This window comes from Neodiprion fabricii, chromosome 4 (assembly GCF_021155785.1).
Source record: "Neodiprion fabricii isolate iyNeoFabr1 chromosome 4, iyNeoFabr1.1, whole genome shotgun sequence".
Lineage (NCBI taxonomy): Eukaryota > Metazoa > Arthropoda > Insecta > Hymenoptera > Diprionidae > Neodiprion > Neodiprion fabricii.
In genome coordinates this window covers 31591425-31613353 of record NC_060242.1, presented here as the reverse complement: position 1 = coordinate 31613353, position 21929 = coordinate 31591425, and the positions used below count along the sequence as shown (strand labels likewise).

The 21929-nt window shown below is 43.5% G+C and overlaps 1 protein-coding gene across 1 annotated transcript in view; it reads right to left on the bottom strand.

Annotated features, from left to right (window-relative positions):
* LOC124179934 overlaps nucleotides 1–21929 on the bottom strand; it is a 115305-nt gene that overhangs the window by 7383 nt on the left and 85993 nt on the right. The window contains exons 4-7 of the mRNA XM_046564813.1: nucleotides 8025–8092; nucleotides 7673–7930; nucleotides 7002–7223; nucleotides 3947–4172 (exon numbers count right to left, since the gene is read on the bottom strand). Of these exons, the coding sequence (XP_046420769.1) occupies nucleotides 3947–4172; nucleotides 7002–7223; nucleotides 7673–7930; nucleotides 8025–8092 (774 nt within the window). The remainder of the gene's footprint in view (nucleotides 1–3946; nucleotides 4173–7001; nucleotides 7224–7672; nucleotides 7931–8024; nucleotides 8093–21929) is intronic.

Sequence of the window (21929 nt, the reverse complement as noted above, 5' to 3'; positions counted from 1 at the left end):
ACGATTTAATCGCAATTTTCGTAACCAACGATGAGTTTCATCGAATATAATCTTTCTTCGTGAAATTTCTACGGATACCATAAAATACACTAACTCAATATAGTTAGTGGTCTGTGACTAGTTTAACAACCTAACGGACGCCCAATGTATTTCTAGAGAATAGAGACAGCAAACAAAAGCAATTCCTGCAATGGCTTCGTGTAATCCTGCAGACTGACGTGTAGTTCCAGAAGTTACGACTACCGTAATTCGAATATGATCCAAAAGAAAAAAAAAAAAAAAAAAAACATCAGGAAAAGGTACGATTATAAAAAGCCACGTTGCCATAATTAGTTGCTGTAAACCCTTTGAAGACGGTTTTTTTTTTGAATCCTCCATTGCAGGCTGCGAATAACCAATGGTTCTCTATTTGGTAAAAAAATACTCATGAAGCTCTAGGATTTCAAAGGGATTCCGTACCTACGTTATTATACAGGTAGGTTCATTAATACACAGTTTCAAACTTTTCGCTTTCTCTTTTCCCATCCAATTTGACGGTGAAATTTGACGGCTGCCGTGACATGGAGTAGACTGAGAATCCAGAAGATTATCCGGTCGTTTCGCGTCACCCCGTAGTACCGAGTCCAGATAAACAGCATTAATTATACGCTGTTGTTCTCGAGCGAAAAGATTTACTCCTCTACTTATAACCGCGTTTTCTTCTACCGTACTTTCCGTGTCTTGTTCGGGTTGTTTGCGGCGTTTGTACCGAGATGACAAGCGTCCTGGAACGAGGGCCATTCCGTGGGGCGATAGCGGGCAAAGAATATTATGCAACTTTGCATGATTTAAATGGTCGTTTATAGCAGGACTGTGACTAGAAGTGGAACCAGAGCCACTTTTTCCCCCGCTTCTACGGTACTCGCGGTATAAACGGCTGAGCGTCGTGGTACCACTTGGAATAATTTTCCAGGCAATTGGTCGACGGTAAAGAGATGGAGAAAAAGGATCGGCTCAGACTCAGGTTTATCTTCTACATGCTCGCTACGTGTGACATTCTGTTTATCGGATGCGAATGACTTCGAGACTTATTCAAACCCGTATGTTTTTCATGCGATTCACTGAACTTGGGAACGAAACAAGTCATTGAATATTTTTCAAGTAAGTTTTCTGGGGGAGGGTGAGTTATGAATTCGGCACTATTTTTCACTTTGGTTTTCTAAATTCACTGCACGTTCCTTCACCTCCCCCAACACTTCGCTTTCCTTATTTTGCGAGGATTTCACAACAGCGTATCCCACATAGACGAGATTAAACACGCGTTACGCTATTATCACCTCTGAATAATGGGCGAACTTAATCGGGCTTATCTTCTGCTAGAGATTCAGCTCTTTTTATTAAAATCAGGAATAACAGGTAAGCTGATTACGTGACTGCCGCACTAGCTCGCAAGAGGAGGATCAGGTAACGTCAATTTAAGCTTATACGCTACCTATTATACTGCAGGGACATGAAGGCAACAGTACGGTTTCCAGCTGCCTGCTGTTATATTCCTTTGTTATATATTTGTCGTTTACTTATAATTTCGCAACATCAAGTTTTTTATTCAATTTTTTTTGCCAAAACTTCAAGTACTAAAAGTCTAAAATCTTGAAAATCTGAAACTCTAGGAATCAGGAAGTAAAATCAACCACGGTTATTAATGCTTTTGAATACAACCCGTACTAGAAGATTTAAAATTAACAGTGCAAGTTACATGTGTAAATTTTTAATTTTCAGTCACTCCGTTCAGTACTTTATAAAAGTTATTGAAACAATTAATAATCTACTCGAATATCTTTGCGAGGTAATATTTACACGCATCACTGTGAAAATTTTTGACAGCGGTAGTGCAGAATTAATGTACTCGGTAATGGGCTCACTCCGGATCCAATGTTGATACGGTTAATTTGAACGTTTACGCAAGTGATTGTAAGCTGCATCCCCGAAGTGAAGCTGAGTGTTAAGAGTTTGGGCAAACAAATTTACAGATTTGTCGAATCGCTGCGACCTTGGCCCGCGAATTGTTCAACTATTTGCACCGTGGAGTCGAAATCCGAGTTGAAATCGCAATACGGTGCTGAATAAAAGGTGATGGGGGTGATAAAGTCGACGGATAAGAAGATGAGCTCGAAATACGATAGGAAGAGAAAGAAGTAGACCTCCTCTCAACAAACTGTCACCGGGGGATGTAGGTAGATAGGATTCGGTATCGAGCTAAGGTACGTTTTCGCTGGTGCGAACCGAGCAGAGCGACGAGATCACGAACACAAAACGTACTTCGTAAGCAGACGGTGCTAAAAACTCGGTAAGTCGTACGGTGGTGGCAGTGATGCAGAAAATGACGCAGATATCTCTGGTTCAGCAGGGGTTAGGGAAAAACAAGAAGAGGAAGGAGGATAGGAAAAATAACGGCTAATATTTTGGCTCGGTTTCGCGCTGTAAGAAAACTTGTCGTGAGAAATGGTGAAAGTTTGTCGCAGCGGGAAATGTTTGATACTTGGTGCCTTTATACTTCCCCGGCAACCGCGTCCAGCGAGGAAAGTATTCTTTCCTCGTATATTTAATCATCGATACTCCGAAGAGACTCGGCGTTGGCTTTGCGATTATCACATTATTGGGAAGAAAAAAGGATCGAGTTGAAAAACCGCAGCCTCGGAAATTATTAAAGGTTCTAAAGCGTTTTTGCTGTAACAGCAGCACGAATCCGAACACCCCGAGAGTACAAAGTTTGAAATTTAAACTTTTGAAACGTGCCATAGACCTCTCTCGATTTTATTCATTTTTCATCACTCCTGAGATTCGATAAAAACTTGCAGGACCCAAGTACTAGGGCTTGGAGTAAAATCGGTACCTACGAGTAATCGAATTGTTTGCGAAGATCCGGGAAACGTTGGGATATGAATAAAAATATGGAATGAAAACGATTGTCTATCGGAGAGGAGAGAGAAATTATAAAATTAGGAAGAACCGAGAATAGCTGAGGCGAGGAGAAAAGATAGAAGAACCAGGTAAATTGACTCCCCGTCAATTTACGCCCGGGGTTGGAGTTGGTTAAGCCAGGCGTCTCGCCGAACTCGACATGAAAGCCTTCACTTCGTCTCCCAGACGCGAGGCAGTCGTAATTATATTTTCGTACCGGATTGTTGTTCACTTTTGTCAAAAGAGAACTCTCATATTGCAACATCGACGGCTTGATCTTCTCTCCAGAAACGAACGCGGCACTCTGTCTCAAATATTTCTGCACATACCCTCAGCCATTTTAATGATTTTCATTCACGAACAGAAACTGTATCTCTTGCCGTGGATTGTAGAAGAGATAATAACGATCGTACACATTCCACTTCTGCAATGGTCGCATATAATTGAAATCTTGAAGTACGGATAAATGAACTGTTTCTTCTTGACAAAATTCCCATGGAAACAAACATTATATCCCGCATACTCGGTTCAATGACAAACTTCAATCGGCACCACATCTAAGTATATTTGGCTTCATAAATACGCTGCGATAGAAGTAGTTTAACAAAACCTCTGGTCAATACTCGCATTACTGAAGGAACATTGTACTGAGCAACGCAATGCAAATATACTTGAGACAAAACCGCACTGCAGATTCCTGACGAAGGAACGAGCTTTTCGTTTGACAACGATGGAACGAGTGAGAAGTGAAATCACGGGCTACAGAGACGATTCGTTTAAAAAGTACGGTAAATGCGTATCGGGTAAGGTGAGCAAAAGGGAAGGACGAATAATACAGTTTCGAAGGAAACCGACACCGGGAATACACGAGGCGTGAATTTGCGTTATAGAGAAAATACGCTACCTACAATTTCCCTCGACGTTGTCGTTTCAAGTGGCATTGAAATTGACGCGATCGATGCATTTTGAAACTTGGAAAATATTTCAGTGAATTTGTGGTACTTACCAGCCACGCGTCGCTTTGGCGACTAGAGTTATTCGCCGCTCAGTATGGATCGATGAGGGTTGGAAGTCCGAGCTGACCACCGAGTGACAGACGAGACGCGTCTCGTCCTGGTTCAGGATCGTCAGGTTCCTGGGGGAGGTTAAAAGCCGGGCTACTAAGTCCAGGGCGACCCACGTTCCGGCTGACACAACCCAGTTCGGAAAGTCACAGCCGACCGGCGAGCGACCTGAAAGAACACTGATTTAGTGTCCGACTGATTGCAGTGACAGGGCTTGTCGACGTCTCTGGGCTTAGATCCGTCTTAAATTTGAACGAGAAACGTCGGTCAACGATTCGCGCTAAGATGGTCAAGCGGTAACGGACGTTTTACCAAATTCATTTTTCAAGACGTTGCCTTGTCACTTTGCCAGCATTTGCCGCAGCTATAATAACCGCCCCGAACTTCAGTTAACGGTACGACAATTTGAGAGCTAAAAATATGAGCATTACAGTGTCAGCTACCGCGTGAGTAATGATCATTCATATTAATGCGCCGTATACTCTTCGTAACGATATGGGACATTTCGGTTCCAGGCACATCAGTCTCGCTGTCACTCGAGCCGATATTTATAGTTGAATTCGAAGGGAGGTATATTTTTCTATTTGACGTATTGATGTGCGTCGCATTGAAGCTGTATATTGATTAATAAAAGCCGCGCAAACACGGTATTGGGCATTCTAAAAATGTCAGAATATCACTGCGAAGTAATGTAGAGAAAAATGTAAATTTTTCGGGAGTTCTCACCACTGATTCGGACTCACTCGCTAACCGAATTGACGGTTCGACAGGCCACCGCCATGTTTAATCGGTTTTTTGCTATTGTCGGCATACACGGGCATCACCTCTGGAATGTCGCTCTGCCGTGAAACCTGATCGATATTCAACCCAGGCCCTGCTAGCAATTTCACGGTTTGAGATAATTCCTGCAGCTCGCAGCAAGTGATAAAATACCACGGTATCAAATAACAGGATCCTGAGGTGATCTTTTTATATGAAAGATAAACAAAACTTATCGAGGGTTATACGTCCCGCTTCGCTGCGTGCAGGGCTTACGATTTTTAATGCGATATAGCCAAGGATATAAGAGATTTGTACTTTCGGGTGGAGCCTGGGTAACAAACAAGACGGGCCATGAGAGGTAAAATTAAAAGAAAATATTATCGGGCCAAGTTCGTCCGAAAGTTGTTCGCCAGGCCGTAATCTGAATTGTGGAAAGTTTAAGTGGAACTACCGACGACGGGGGGAAGGATGGGTTTCTGGCTAAAGCAAACGGGTAACGAACGTTTGGGGAATTCGCCGTCGAGGCTCGGAATTTTTAAGCAGCTTACCGCTTAGTAGAATTTATTGCACTGCACCACGATTCCAAACATTTGCGACCATCTGTCTTCCTAGACGAACATTTTCACAACTGTGAGTAATTTTATACTATTTTTCAATGCGCCTCGAGCAATTCGCACATACTCGCCGAAACTGTTCGAAAAAAAAAAAAAAAAAACAATGAACCAATTTATCACTAAATGATCAGAATAAAACATCGACGCCAGTTGTAATTGCGAACAATCCAAGAAATATCAGAAGGCTCCAACGGGATTGAACGTTTCCGAAATACTTGGCGTTTTTTTTTTTAGAAATTTTACTCCGAGTAAACACCAAAAGCAAGGCGACAAAGTCGGAAACCGATTTTTAACATGGCAAGTTTTTTACCCTCGGCTGAATAAGCCACGTTCTGTAAATTCCCGCACAGATTTCCAACTCACAGACTTTGCTCTGCTGTGTTTTTTCCCACAGTTTTTCTCTCAACTATCATCACTTTCAGCTTTCTTTTATCTCCGGAAGAACGACGTAATCCCAGTCTGATCAACAGCAACGCTGATTGAAAAAAGGGTACCACGGATCCAGATGGCAGCATCAACGGAGTCGGACCGATTTGACCGAACTCTGCGATTATCTTTGTCGATGTTCATCGCTGTTTTAGTTTGTATATATTGTAACCTTGAGTTACGCGAAAAATAAAGGTGTTCTCCGACAAAAAAGCAAATGCAGCAAAACACAGAAAACACAGGGCAAATTGGTATATGTAAGAAAATATGTGCTTTCAAGTCAACGTCTAGAGAAAGACGGTTTTTATAATAATAGTGGTTGGCGCAGCAGCAAGTAATTCATGTATTTGTTACATTGTTTCATCTTGAAGGGCTAAGATTCCCTTGTCCAAATCACACATATCACATTACTCCGTAAGCTTTGAGCCGTGGCTAATTTTCATTCTCCTTTTTTCCTTTTCTTTTTATTCCAGCCATTTTGGTAAAAAAAAAGTACACGCCAGTGAGACAGATCCCTGACTTTATTTTTCGCGTCTCGGAGATCCGCATAACTCTACAAGAAGCACGTTGGGAGGAGCTGACGACGTAGTGCGACGTCGTCATGCTCACAGTAAAAGTAGTACTAAAGTTTTATGTGCCCTCTTGACTATCCACCATTCACTCGAAAAAAAAATCTTCCGCTCAATGAGGACCGATGTATACCACCGAACCGGAGTTCAGTGTGTATTATGATACCATAATTTGGCGAGACAGTGTTTTCGAGTTTGCGATCGAAGGAAGGTCAGAGACCTCGGAGAACGGTGAAAATTATGCTAAAGACTACACGGACGGGTGCATCTGATTGTGAGTGTAAAAAATGTAAAGTTGGGGCGAACGCGTTATAGAAAATTGAGGCTTGACAATTAATACGGCGAACGCAGACGATGACGAGAGCGAAGTAAGATAATTGACCGTCTCCATGGAAGCGGGCAACGTGCCGTGAATATCGGCATTGCTGTGTCGTTTCAGCCACTCCCTCATCCTAAGCGCGGGTTCAGCCAAAGTCGACTCTAATACCACTCAAAGTGTCCTCCCGCTAGGACTGAACTCGGGTTCCGTCGTGTATTCCGACAACACGGGCTTCCGCCCGGGCGGACTTTCCGCGCCCGTGAAGATCGGCAAGAAAATTCGCATCGCATGATGTAAATTCACTCACTCTGCGTCATGTTGAGAGTCCTGGCACCTTCGGTCGCGCTGAGCACTCCGCTGCATGTGGCATCTCCGCTCTGGGCCAAGTTCCAAGAGTTCCTCCCGCTCTTGGCGTAGATGAAGCACCTGTAGCGGTCCTCGTCCGTTGTCAACCTCTCGCCGTTCAGCCGTGCAACCAGGTAACGCGTGCTTCCCTCCCTCCAGGTAGCCAGGCACTCGAGTTCCTCCACTGCGCGAAAAATTGCAATAACATTTCAAATGGTTTTACGCCATTGACGCATGGCTGCGGTTGGATTGCCAAGCGTGGCAGAAATATAGCGAATTAATTAATCGTAAGCCCGTTCGATGTTTATTCGATCGCAACAGAGAATCGTGGAAATCCCCAACAGCGCGATGATATTAGCAAGTTATCGCATGTAAGCCTGCAGCTTCCCTCCGGTCATGAGTACTTAATAGACAAAACGATTAATCATTCATCGTACCGTTGTGCGTTATTGTTGATTAATACCGTTCTACGCACTTTATCTCATACATATTCAACCGCGCATTTCACGCAACGTGCATACGGCAATAGCGGTCAGTGTAGATTCATATCCATAGAAAATTAACTTGCAGTACCTACTTGTACTTGCGCTAGTTATATCAGCTAATACGATCGATCAGAGCATAGGTTTTTACCTGTGCTTTCGGTGGCGCGAACATCGTGGCAGGCCTGATAGCGCAAAAGGAGCCGCGACTCGTGCGTGCAGGTTTCGGCCACCGAGGGTGGATTCGAGCATTCACCCTGGCCACGGTTGTAGCTGAAGAGCAGGGGTCCCTCGAAGGGGCATCGGGATGGAGCTGCTCCTGATCGGAAGAGCGAGTTCAGCGCGGCGTCTCCGGCGAGCTGAGCACAAGCAGAGTTTAGGCTTACGCTCCCCGAGGGAAGGCAGAACGCTGGAAATTGATCGCAAAAAATATTTTTCTATGGTTAAATCTGGTGTGGTAAGGTGAAGCGGTGATGCGACATCGGTTCGCGAGGTATACTCACTTTCCTTGAACTGGAGCACGTTCGGGTGTTTCTCGTGTATGACCATGCATCGATAACAGTTGTAAGGTCTGGAACGAACGGGAGAAAAAGATACTTGAATAATTATAACGTGTGTGGAAAGCTCCGATGAGTAATGCGAATATCGAACCGGCGGTGGTAGGTGAGCAGAGGTCAGTCTACTAATTTTCATACCAATCTTGCTAATGCAGGTGGTAATTCCTATCCTGAGGAACTGAAAATTTCGCCTTTTAGTCGGATTACGCGAGTCGGTTTAGGTACGACGTAATTCCGACCTCGGCTACTCTCGGTAAAAATGTTTATACCGACTTTCTCGTAAAATTTAATTGCGCTATAAGAGGTATAATAGTTTTCATTAGAGAAGTTTGAGAATTTCGATTGGTTGAAACGTAGGAATAAACACAGGGATAAGTCCTAAAAATGATCAGGTAAACGTCATTCAGCGGATTGTTGAAGTATTAAATTATGATATTAATACTCGAGGAACCATAATCTTAAGGACAACATTCTTCTCTTCGTACGAGTTGGCGAACGATTTATCGAGGAGGAAATTCTGGCGGCTAATTAACGCGTTAAAAATTACTTTCGTTCGCTTTCACAGGCAACAAATCAAATTTCAAGTCATAGGGTTTGGCGGAGCGTTGGCCGAGGTAGAGGGAAAGGCCTGCGAGAAAAGAGATGAAGAGAAATAGAGCGGGAGTCAGAGATGGTGGGACGGTGAGGGGTGGGGAGGGGAAACGGCGAAGGAGAAAAACGGGGGAAAAAGAAACAAGACGAATTGGAATCAAAGTGGATTATTGTTATTATCCCTTGCCAAGATGAAGGCGAGTTTTTCCCGCCCTTGACGTACGTCCATCGGTGTAAGACGAAGAAAAGATTATAAATGCATTAACTTCTTATTCAACACTATAACGAAGGTTAAGCTTCTCGAAATTCCTAAGCTTACGTACAACTACACGTACACTGTAAGGAAGAGCTGCAAAGCCGTTGCGTCAGACTTACTCGTGAGAACAAAGGTAAACTTTAACTCGAGTCCAGTTGAGTTGACTCACCCTAAGTAAGCATAAGTAAGCGTGCAGTGAGGGCAGCGTGACAAGTTTGGCAACTTTCAAGTAGTTCCGCGATACTTGGCCAGACTTTCCGTGCGTCGTCTCGGTTCGGTTAGCCTGCGGTTATACGCGTCTTGCAGCGTTTTCCAAACGTGATCCTAGCCACGGGAAGGTTTTCATCGGCGTTGAATATCGCTTATAAAACCCAAAAACGTGTTCCGGCAAATTGACGTTTCATTTACTCGTTTATAATTCATTATTCTTTCTCGTCATGTGTTTGTTTTAATTTATTTTCAAGCTTGTTACTTTTCTTTTGATACCTTATAATAATTCGCCTTGGCAAAGATAACTCCGTGGGGGCGGATGCCGGGGCACTGGAAATAAATTAAAGATCAGAATGAATTCGCACAAAGCGTGGGGTACAAAAGAAGACAACTAAGTGACGCTTTACTTGTATTTTCACTGCCCTGCCAGCAGGCCAGGTCGGCTCGATCTTTTTGTACGAGTGCAATCGAGTGAAAGCTCTGACTGTTGAAAAAAAAATGCGATATTACAAAATTATACAAGAACATTCTTTTTTCGTGCGATTTTCTCTCACCAATTTCGACGAAATGTCCGACACGAATCAGAAATGGAGTAAGAATATGTTACATACCTAGGTATACATATGTATAGTGGAAAACTGTGAATCGATGTAAGGTACGGTAAGAGATGAAGAGTAGATAACCATGGAAAAAGATAGTCTTGCGTTGACTATGACGAAGGTAAAAACAATTAAGGATTTCTTGCACGGGGAAAAGAACTCGGAGTAGAAAGGTCGAAGTCTAGGGGAAAAAACTCGATTTCAGCATAGTTATATCCAGCGATACTTGGATAATATTTGTCGGTTCTATGCGCAGCTGGCGAAAGGCGGGGAAGGCGAAGTGGAAACAAACGTAGGTGTATCGTGCACGTTTTCCTCGCGTCTCGAAAACGAAGGGGAAGACGGATGGACGGGGAGTCGAGGAATCGAGGATCGGGAAAAGGGGTCGCCACGTGCCTCCACTCTTTGCCGATCAAACGCGCTTTAATCTTCTATTATTTACAGGCGTATCATATATTCAGACGTTTTGCTTGTCGCTGCTTAAATAATAGAGGCGTCCATCGCTGGGCGCGGAAGAACCGCCGGGCCGCACAGTTTCCACGGAGCCTCGGATTGTTTTGATAAATGCGTTCCGAAATTCTCATTGGGAAGACGACGGACTGACGGATCTAACAGCGTCCATTAGCCGCAGAAGCCGGGCTGCTCGGGCGTTGTATTACCCTCGTACCGAAGGACGAAATCCGGGAAGCTCTATTCGCGATGAGCGATTACTTACCCCGAGCTGAAATATTTCCAAATTTCAATCCTATCGAACGAACGGAGCCCTTCGCACGTATTTTCGTACAACGCCCGCAATCTTCCATAATCTCGATATCTCGCCGTACGGCATCACGAAATTCCCCAAATTTCCAAGCATCAGGAAATGAATTATGTAATTCAATTAAGAATTTCATCTTGCTATTTTCTATTGCACAGTATATTACAAAAAATATTGTACGAAAAGCGTATCCAGGTCTCTCACGGAGAATTTTTTCGTTCGACATTACTCGACGAACAACTCTGCACATTCCCTTGCAAACAGTTTCGAATAAATCAATTATCTTGACAAAGTACCCGTACAACGAATTCGCGTACAAACTTTTCCTTTTTCTTACCAGGGATAAGGCAGAAAAAATATCCAAAATGTATTCGTTTCAATGTACCAACTTTCCTGTGTACAGTCTGACGTATATTCGCAGCTTGATTGATCAGCACAAACGACGCCCACGGGTAATGGACAAAAGCCCTGATAAACAGCGTTGTTTGAATCCACCCACAATTCCGGGAACTGTACGACCTCAAATTCGCGGACCACCAACTTTTATAGGTCACGTATACACATCGCCTGATTCCTGCTCGAGGATTGCGATACTGGAATAATATTGAGAACACAACTGGCCTGGCGGGGTTTCTTTCGTTGGTCAAGAATCGCGTGTCGCTTCAACCCTGTGGTTATGGTGGAGTTTAAACTAGCCTCTGCAAAGTTCATTATGCGGAGAAATGCCAATTCCATACATGCATACTTGTACGATATAATTTTTTTATGAAAACCTATCATTTCCAAAGTAGCGAGAAAGTTTTCATGTTCTTAAACAAAAGTTCAAATATATCTGTCAAACGGTTTTTTAATAAACTGTTCTCTTTTCATATTCATATTCGACTAAGAATTATTTTGTAAAAACTTGTTCCTTTTAGTAATCGTATAAAAATTTTGAATCTTCGGTCGGGTTACTTCTATTGTACATAATTGTGGTCGAGGCCATCCATTTTCTAAAACATAAATTGGTACGTCACGACTGAATGACAAGTCTGTATAATTCCCTCGATCTGCGAGTGTTAATTCACACCAATTCCCTTAACCTCCGTGGACATTGATGTGGATTCGAAAATATGAAAACAATAAGAAAGCAAAGAAAAATGAAAAAAATAAAATACAAAAACCGGTTGTTCGATACCTTCGGCGGTATTTCATAGCGCGTTTGTCCAATATTGGAATCCGGGATTGGTTGGCGAATGCACAACAAGCATCGAGAAATATGGAGAGTTGTACGATACCACATATCACATATCCCGCAGAACGGTACGCACGGCCGGAAGGTTCGGCAAATGGTGTGTTTACAGAAATATTTTTATACCCTCCCTCGGAAGCCGGGCCGGGGGTTGGAATGGCGAACGGCGCCGTCGGTGTAACAGATTTGAGTTATTGACGGAGGAAATGAAAGAAAAGTAGGTCCGTTCTCGCTTCAACCAACAATAATTTTGTCGCCGAGTGATTTGTGGCAGGCGATTATTGTTTTTGACAAAACTTTCATGCGCGGGACGCGTTCCTCGTCTCCGTGACTCCTGCGGGAATTTATCATTCTTCCTAACTTTCCAGTCACCCCTCGCCGAGAACATTTAATGGCATCTCCCAGGCTGCCAACGAATACCTGTATACATCTATACGCATACATGTATAAACACGCAGACGGCGTTCGTTCGATAGCTGGCGAGGTGGAGCGGAGGCATCGTGATCTCCTTACGTTTGTCTGAAATATGGGCAAGAAACTGTCCTCCGGTATATCCTCGCGTTAAAACTGATTCCGAAATCTAAATTCACCGAATCTTGAACGAAGTAACCGTACAACTGTGTATAAGATTAACGCTATCTTGGATGAGGAAACCGAAAATAGAAGGGAAAAAAACATTATTAACCCAACAGGGGCTCGAGGATAGCGGGCGATGATAGGAGGGTAAACGAGATTAAGGAAGGGAGAGGAAGAGATTAGAAGCACTATCACGAGGCTTGTCCGACCGGACTCCGAATCCAGATCCCCGATCGCCGAGTCTGATCCGAGCGCGAGAGGCCGCTCTCGTTAAAACGGGAACACTTGACTTGACGTAAGCGATTCGTTAACGCTTAAATAAATACGACGGAAGGGTAAGCAGCGTCGACGGCTCGAAGTGGCGGATCGGGGTGGGATAAGATCACGCGTCACTAAACCCGTCAGCGTCATTATAACGCGTCGCGATTTTAACGGCAGGTGTCTCGGGTGGTGAAGCAGGACGGCTTTGGGTTAAACGCTATTTTCTAGCCGGTTTTTCGATATTTTCAACGTACTTTGAACGCAGCGTCGCTGCTAGAGTAATAGGAGTTTTTACAGTATGCCATAAGGGTTGACGTAGTGTATACGTAATTTAGAGGCTTGTAATTATTTCAATTGGGTTTTTGCATGAAAAAATATATAGGTATGCTTCTGGCAGAGCAGGAAAATTGGAAAATAATTTATAAGTCGTATTTTTCCTTTCTCTCGATTCAGCAAAAATTTCGGCACGATGTGAGGTCACCCATGCCAATAAGGTTTTTTTTCATAATCCAGAGACTCGATTTGCCTACGCAGCTTCAACTTTTAAACTTCCGTTCGAAATCTGGCTCGTTCTCAACCGTATTATGAGCTTATCGTTAATTGTTTGAATATTCCCGCTCACTTGGTGCTAATTATTGTGTAAAAGGATTCTCTGTTGTTAGCACGTAGAATTCTGATCGAAATTTTCTGAGCAAACTTGCATACATTAGTATAGGTAGGTACGGGTATGAGTATAACACCTTTTATTGTTCTGATCGAAAATAGCTGTTGCGAAAGGTGCCCGCGCGTCCCATTCTGATCAAGAACAAATTTTCGTATGGAAATTGGAAAAATTTTTTTCGATTATCCACCCCCTCGTCTCTGCCACTTTTAATATCCTAACTCCCGTCGAACCGTTCTTCCATCCGTGCACTCCGAAGATCCGTGAAAAATCAACAGCCCTCATTCTCAGCGCGATCAATTTTGGATTACGTCTGAATTTTTTTGGCCTCTCGGTTCGACCGTGTTTACGCAGTGTGCGAACTTCCTGGAGCATGGCACAAGGGATACGGGAATACGAATAGCTCCTGAATTCTCCCCTGGTTATCCACTGTTCAGAAATTATATTATATATACAGACAATATTATTCTTATGAATAAAATATCAGAGAGAGTCCGTTTCACCTCGCTGCAATCGATCCTCTTCAATTAGCGGCCGATCAAGCGGACGGCGGTGATTTCGATTTTCTGTCCGAAATATCGAGTGTCGAGGATGAGTTCCCCGGGGCCTGGGACACGGGAAGAGATACCTATTGTCACTTGCGGGATTTATTCGGTTAATAAGGGAGCTGCCACGGGAGAAGAGGTGATGTCGGAAGTGGATCGACGCGACGATTGCATCGCACTGGCCCGCCGTTCGGAATTAATTACTTGAATTCAAATTACAGCGGTCGGTGAAGGACCTCGCGGCCATTGAATACTGGCCGAGGAAAATTCATCCTGCAGTTATTACCGGTGGTGCAAATTCGAGAATCGATACCCACTTCGGACCCCGCTTCGCCCCGTTTCTAATCTCTACGTATAATCGGACACTTAAGTCGACGGATAATCCCCGGCGATCTCGCTAATTTATTCCTGCACTCCTATCCGTGAGAGGGGGGGGGGGGGGGGGCATCTTAACGTTGACGTTCCCACTCCGCGATTCGGGCAATTACGTCAATCAAGGCGCATAATTTGCGGTCCGCCGGATCATGATTTCACCCGTAATACGTACTTCGGTGTATCCACATTGCACACTCCGCCAGTTGTTTGCGCAACGTCACAATCGAGAGCTGCACGTATACGCTGTTTGTTTATTAATTCTGTTTATATTGTCTAATAGGTGGATACTGTGAAAGCTTGACCGCAACACGCCCCTCCAGCCCGAAGGGTTCCGCTTGCGAGAGAGGCTATTGATTTCCATGCATCGTTAATACGCGCATACATATTCGCCCAATGGCGTATCGATACTCGATACGCACACGCACCACCGTAGCGTTTGTTTGATCTCACAATTTTCAAGCAGCGTATCATCGGCGAGGTTTTCAGAGTCTCACTTCGGTCTTTTTCACTTGCTACACGGTGCAAGGATACGTTTCATTTTTTAATTCCGAGTCCTCCAACATCGGGCGTTTTGTTTTGCGGGAAATACAAAGAAAAGAAAGGACGAGAGAGAAGAGAGAGAGAGGAAAATAAAACGGTAAATCGCAGCTGAAAGATCGCTGAAGATCAAGAATGGCATTTATCTTCAGTTCAGCTGTCCCTTTGACCTCATAAAGTACAATGGAAACCAAATCGTGGTAATATTTTCACGTTATTACCGATCAATTCACCTTCCCCCATATCCGGATGAGGAAGGATCGCGTCGATTTTTAGTACAATAGAAGGAATAAAACGGTCGAAAAGTCCGAAAGGTCATCATTAAGGTCGCAAGGCTAAAGTTCATGAAGTTTTTGCGCCGGATTCTTGGCTGCCCTAGACCATGGCTGCAGTATATATCTCGGATTAACTTTCGCGTTGGAAATTTGGAATCAAGAAAGTATTTCTACAGGGATACGATCACAATCGGATGTCATATCGAATCGGCGTATGGTGAAGATAACTCCAAAATTATTATAATAAAAAAAATTTGTTTTCAATAGAATCGTAACGCTTACAATTTCAATTTTCAAACGTTTATTTCGAACCCTAATGAATACAGCAACGGAGAAGTTTTTCTGAAACGACTTCGTGTGAACTCAATCAAATAACGCAGGGTTATTTTTCTTTCACTGTTAACGCTTCATATTTCGAAGATTGGAGTCACTTTCAATTCGAAATTTTTTTATGGTGTAATTTCGAATTCGTTGAAACGAGGAATATGTTTATATTTTTCACAAATTATGTACCGGATTATTTTTGTTTCTTCTACCTGACTGTATATCCTAATTGCAAAATGATTAAATAAATAAAAAGCCTTCGATTGACAGTCCAGATTAATTCGTAAATGGCACGAGTCTGCAGAAACGTGTTAGCTAAACTTATTTTTGTTGATACCCTCAAATTATCAATTTCAAAAAAATTTCACCTGGAGGCAAGAGAATATAAATGCGTAGAAAAAGTTTAAAGATGATGCAGAAAAAAAAAAAGAAACAGGGTTGGCTCAATTTCGTAGAGTCGTTCTCTCTGTTTTATCCGAGTTATAGTTTCGCTGCTGGTTGCACATGTGACCGAGTGTAAAAAATATACACGAAGTGGGGAAAATTTATAGGCTGAAAGTCGTTGATCGGTCGTCTAAAATGTAGGTAAAGCGGCGTAAAATTGGTAAAAATATCTATCACACACCGACAGGAGCTGCGATGCGCAACGTAACGTAACTCAAGCGTCCGTGGCACATACGTCTATATATATATATATATATATATATATATATATAGATCTGTTCTCAAGGGGGTTCGGCGAGTATTTCTTCGGCGTCAAGAGACACCCGTGACGTATAATACATACATGTATACGTAAGTATTTCGTGCAGCGCGCGGTACGGTATAGAAAAATGCTTTTAGGATATTGCCGGTGGTTGCCAAGGGCGGGGGTATATTGTCCCTGTCCGCCTATAACCAAGACTTTGCCCGACCTAGTTTACGTATCATAATGCGTTCAAGCCGCCCTCCGGGCACCTACGATGAATTGTAGAACCGGAAACGCGTCCTCGCCCCAGGGTCCTCGGCCGAGCGTTCGAATCGTTTCCCCGATCCCGTCGCTCCGCGACGTGAGATGCTTTCGCTTGGTTCTCATCGTCAGCCTCTCTTCTTCTCGCCGATCAGTCGAGAGCGAAGCCAAAGCCAAATACCGGCGAGCACGGCTTCCTTTACGTACGGGTAATCGTGAACACCCCGATACATCTAATTACCGCGATTGCAAATACGCCCTGGGGGCTCCGCCTATCCGGTGCATGCCGCAAGTTTCCCACTCTCCCCGCCAGCAGGAAATACCCTACTATACTACCGAAGCAGTCTCGCTTCTTATCCGCGGCTTCCGGGGAGAGCCGCACATCCGCGCGCGACTGTGATTATAGTAGCGGGTAAAATTTACCTACCCTCGCAAGCGGGTCTCCAGCAGTACGCGGAGAAGCTGGTAATCCCCGGTAATACGCGAGGAAGCCAGCCTCGGCATAAGCAGGCTCCGGGAGGGCGAAAGGGGTGGAAGGAATGGGGGGTGTAGGGGTGAAAGGGGCGAGAGGGGCGAGGGCTAGCGGAGGCGAGGGAAAGTCCCGATCCCAACGGGGACGGTTCGAGCAAGCATCTATTGATACATTATTTACGTGACTTCACACGGAATATGCCCGGACTTTAAAGCGTTTCTAGGCCTTCTACGCGGTAACTATAAGGAGCTTTATTTGCCGAGGTAAAACCACCGCGCAGTTGCAGCCCCTTGGATATTGAGTATCACGTCGCGAACGAATTGCAGTGAACCTGGAAACGGCACTCGAGTAAACCCGCTTCCGGCTTCGATCGTTATTTGCTGATCAGCCGATTGTCAGGCTTTAAATAGCTGAAAAATTACATTTAGCATTACCACAGAGTTCCTCATCGCATTTCAGAGACCGTATTCTTAAACCTGGATAATACTTTCAAAGCGACAAAGTTGCGAGAAAATGATCTTCGTATTGTCACTAAATAATTACCAAGCTTACGTTGTAACGGCGAGAAAAATACGTTGAAAAGTGTAATTAAAAACTAGAGGTACGACGCGTATCTGCACGAGGTGTGGAAAATTTTTCAGCATGACTTGAAAGTGTCACGCAACTTCCGATAAGATGTAATACGGTTGCGGATTCGTATCACAGAAACGTGAAAAAGGATGCGAGTAGACATCCGATAATTTTCCTCGGTGTCTATAAAGAAGATAGAAAACGGAGGCGGGGGACTGTTTTCTCCTGATACATGTGGAGATCCCTTCGGACATTCGCGAAGCACGCATTCTGTCATTAGCCGCTTAATTGTCTCCACGTATGGTTAAGCTCGTGGCTCATCACTCACGATCCCCCCACTTCTCGCCGGCTTGCAGCCGCGCCAAGTACACGGTGAACTACCCCAGGAGCTTTTTCCCTTCTGTCCCTGAAACTATGCAAAACTCTGGGAATAATCTGGAGGCAAAATCCTCGCCTCGGTGGCTGTCGATGCGAAACAAGTCGAGAATGTGAATCGATGAATTTGGCAAGCCCATGAACCTCCGGCCCGCGGCGTCAGCCGCGTCGACCGCTTCATCGACAATGACGAGGTCTCGGCTCAGCCGGAATTTTCTCGGCCGATCAAATATCGGAAATACTTTGCAAAGTCTACGTGTTGCGCTAAGAGACTCACGGCGCCGGAATTCGCAAAAATTTTCCACTCCCCCCAGCTCCCATGTATAAGATATTCACACGTCTCTCGAACCTCCCAGGTACTTTTCACCCCTGCTTGCAGCTTCCTGATCTCCGAACGAATTGAATCGGTTTGTATCCTGCTAAATAATAAGAGCTCCTCGGCGCGAGGATGGCGATTTCTCTATCCGTCAGGTCAACGGATACAGTCAACAACCTGCAGAGTAAATTTCGAACGAACGAACGGCTCGCGACACATCGAAACTTTTCACCGCAAAGTTGTTTCACCGATTGGGTTAACGTCGAACTTTAACCGGAGCTACCCACCCCCCAGCAACATATTCCTGGTAGAGAAATGAACCGTCTCGTGGGAGGCGTTTGTCGATTGCACGGCAAGTTCGCGCGAAATACTTGCTAGCATCTTTTGCAAGCATAAAATTATACGGATAACTCGCAGCGCGGACGCTACGAGCGTTTAATTAAAATCCTTACAACGCAACGCGTTACCGGTAATACGCAAGCCATATTCCTCTGGAAATAGAACGGGAACAAAAATGTTTCCAGCTGGATGCTTCGTATTCTTGGGACAATATTCTTCATGACTTTATTACACGCTCTTGTATCGAGAAAATAGTTGTCTCTGTAAATTTGGTGAAGAGATAGAAAATTTTTGACATTTCTCAAATTTGCTACAAATTTGCATAGTGCGAATTATGTATTTATCACGCTTGCATAACTTATAAGTTAAGGTGCTGTTTCAAAGGTGAATAAAGCTGTTATTGAAAACGCTAAAGCGAAAGATTTGGGAAAACTCATAAGCGAATTGAAGAAGGAAAATTCCAATAAAAAGTTTCAGGTAAAACGGAAACAAGAGTATAAGCATACCCCGAGTTTATTTATATTCTACAGACGAGAATTATCCGTCTTTGGCGTTAAGCGCGCGACTGCAGAAAGATCGCAGAAATCAGCAGTCCGTCACATGGTTCAGACTATATAATTACATCCGCCAGACGATCATCGTAATTAATTTCTAATTAGTAATTTCAGAGTCGAAGTAAATTGCGTTTGCCTGCGCACGTTAATGTATTGGTGTTATACATCCATCGGCGAAAACGTAGACTATGTCGCGGCGGTCGACTCGTTCATCATTACCGGGGCTTTAAGCTCGATTCGGACCCGGTAGGATTTTAATAAAGACGGACCGCCATCTCCTAGCACCCCGCTTGGATTTCGCGAGGTAACGATGAAAATTTATGTGGAATACTCTCCTACTGTTATTATATTCTAGTTAGGCGATAAAGCTGGCGTGGTAGGTATATATGTGACAGGGCTTTGTACACTGAGTGTTTTGGCGCGAGGCCGTAATCTCGAGCAGCCTGGTCCACTTTATTATCATCATAGACAACGATTGTTGTAAAAAAAGAGAGAAAACCCGAAGACCGACCACCTGTACACGCGGGATCGTGTTTAGGGGAAAAGCCCGTTTCCGGATTCGACGTCACGGTTTACGTCAAAACGAAAAGAATGATTATCCCGGATTGTCGGAGTTGGCAGGTATAAGGGAGGATCGAAGGAGGGCCGGAAGCTGGGCGAATTGATCCAGGAAGCGGAAGATAGGGAAAAAATATCACTGGATCGCCGGACGCGTCGAGCGTTCTATCTTGTGGAAACGCGCTTCAGGGAAAAGTAATTAGTAATATAACTCAGAGAAAACGCTGGATGACGGGAATAAGTTTACAGAGTGGAAGTTGCGATCATGTCGTGGTGTACTCTGATGGATTAGACCAATCAATGCGAATTTGATCCGCCGCCTGATTGATTGGATAAGTTTTCACGGCATACTTTGCTGGGAGTCTCTCTATACAATCTCTTCAGAACCCCTCGAAACGTTGGCTTTAATTTTCATTTTTCCATACTTCGTTACCAACATTCTGTGTTCTAACCAACTAGAATCCGATCACTTAAGACGTGTACTCTGTAATAATTGATCGTGTAAAAGGATTATTTTTCGCAGAAAAATGAAAATTATCTTTGCCACTGTTTGATCGCCGAGTAAAAAATGACTAATAGAATTAAGCTAAGTTTCCAACAGTTCGAATAATATTTACAGGTTTAATCAAATGACTTTTAAAATCGTTGCGAATCAATTTCAATCTGTTCTTGCACGTATCATCTTCCATCTCCTGCATGCGATAGTGGATATACAAAAATTAGGCATACCTCGATTTTTGATAACTCGAATAAACATTGTTGATAAATATTGCTGAGGTTGATAGAGTGATAATTTTTGTTTTTACGAGTTTGTTTTATTTTCTCGACACCAGGGCGAATCGTTTAGAAATTGTTTCCACTGTGGATAGAAATGAGTGAATTTGTAGGTATATAAATCCAAAATCGGATGGAGGTAAGACGCACTTTTTGAAAATGTACATATCTTGGAATGGTTTATCTTGAAATTCAAATGATACATCGTGGTGGACGCTCAATTAAAGCCCTTGTAAAATCGGATGAAAATAAAATCGATCACGCCTCCAAACGCCCGTGTTTGTGTTTATATAAATACATGCATAGGTTTCGCATAAATGATCGAAATTCGGACGATGCAACGTACGCCGAGGAACGGCTAACGCTGTATGCGAATTCGCCAATTTACCAATTTACCGTCTCGCCGATTCTCCGATGATTATATGCGGGAGCGCCCGCAAATATTCGATTACATCCGACTATTCTTCGAGTATACTGTAACCCGCCGATCGTAATGTACTCAGTCAATTAATTCCATCCCATTATAAAACCGTTTAATAACCGTGAACGTTCAATCGATCGAATTACGGATTCCGTGTATATCTGAGCCCGGCTCATCAGCCGGCTTTTCAAGCTTGAAAAATTACCCAAATTTCGCTTATCCTGCAAACGGTTTTCGTTCATCGTGCGTTGTTTCGTCTCCTCTTTTATCGATCCGCGCGGATCTATATTACGTATCGAAAATCTCTGAAAAAAGATGATCCGAATGTACAAAAATTATCATCCGAATTTTGAATATTATCCTTTCAACCCTCGTCCGCGTTGGCGGATTAACTCGGCCGACAACGTTGGATTCGGCAATCAATTAACTAATGCGCAAAGGATTGGAAACATGGATTCGGCTGCTGCAGCAGAGTATCGGTGTATTTCGGTTTCCCGTTCATAGATTATACCACTGCCGGATGCGAGCAATGCCGAACTACGCTGCAGCGTATTTGCGGAATGAAAATAAAGCCGTACGTTATCGGGTGACATTCAACAAATATCGGAATGTGACGAAATTTCGATGGATATGAAAATGGAGGGGGCAAAGCTAGGTTTAGGATGAAAAAGGAAAAGTCGGAATGAAAATAACAGGTACGATTTATCGAAACTACCCTGCCGCGTTTACGCAACTCCAGGTGTGTGTGCTTCGGTTGAATCGTCTGGTACGAAATCTGGGCGGATCTATACATCCATATATTTTACACGTTAAAATGATAAATTATTCGGTTTATAGTTTATACCGATGGAAATATAAAATGTTTGCATGATGTATACAGGGAGCTGAAAATTACCTAAAAATTTAGCACTGTGCCGAGATATTTGAACTTCGAGTATGGGTTAAATATTCAATTTTTCCTCTTGGCCGAAATGAGAGTATACATATTTCGAATTTAATTTGTAATGGCTAATAACGTGAATGGCAGAATAAGCTTGAATACCATATTCGCTCTGAAGACCATATCATACTCATCGATCTGTGATTTACCATTCCAGGTTTCTGGAGAGTAAGAATTTGATATCCTACCTCGGTACAGTAATTTATCGATGAAAAATTGTACATCAATTGTAAAGAATATTTAGAAATTTCGTACTGAAAGTGAAATTAATATGATATCAAACGTTCTGTTATGCGGTTTCCTTCATTTTTTCCTCAAAAACAGCAACCCTCCAGGGATTCTATATTTTCAACTCTCGCGTTCATTCTCACCCAGTGATTAACAA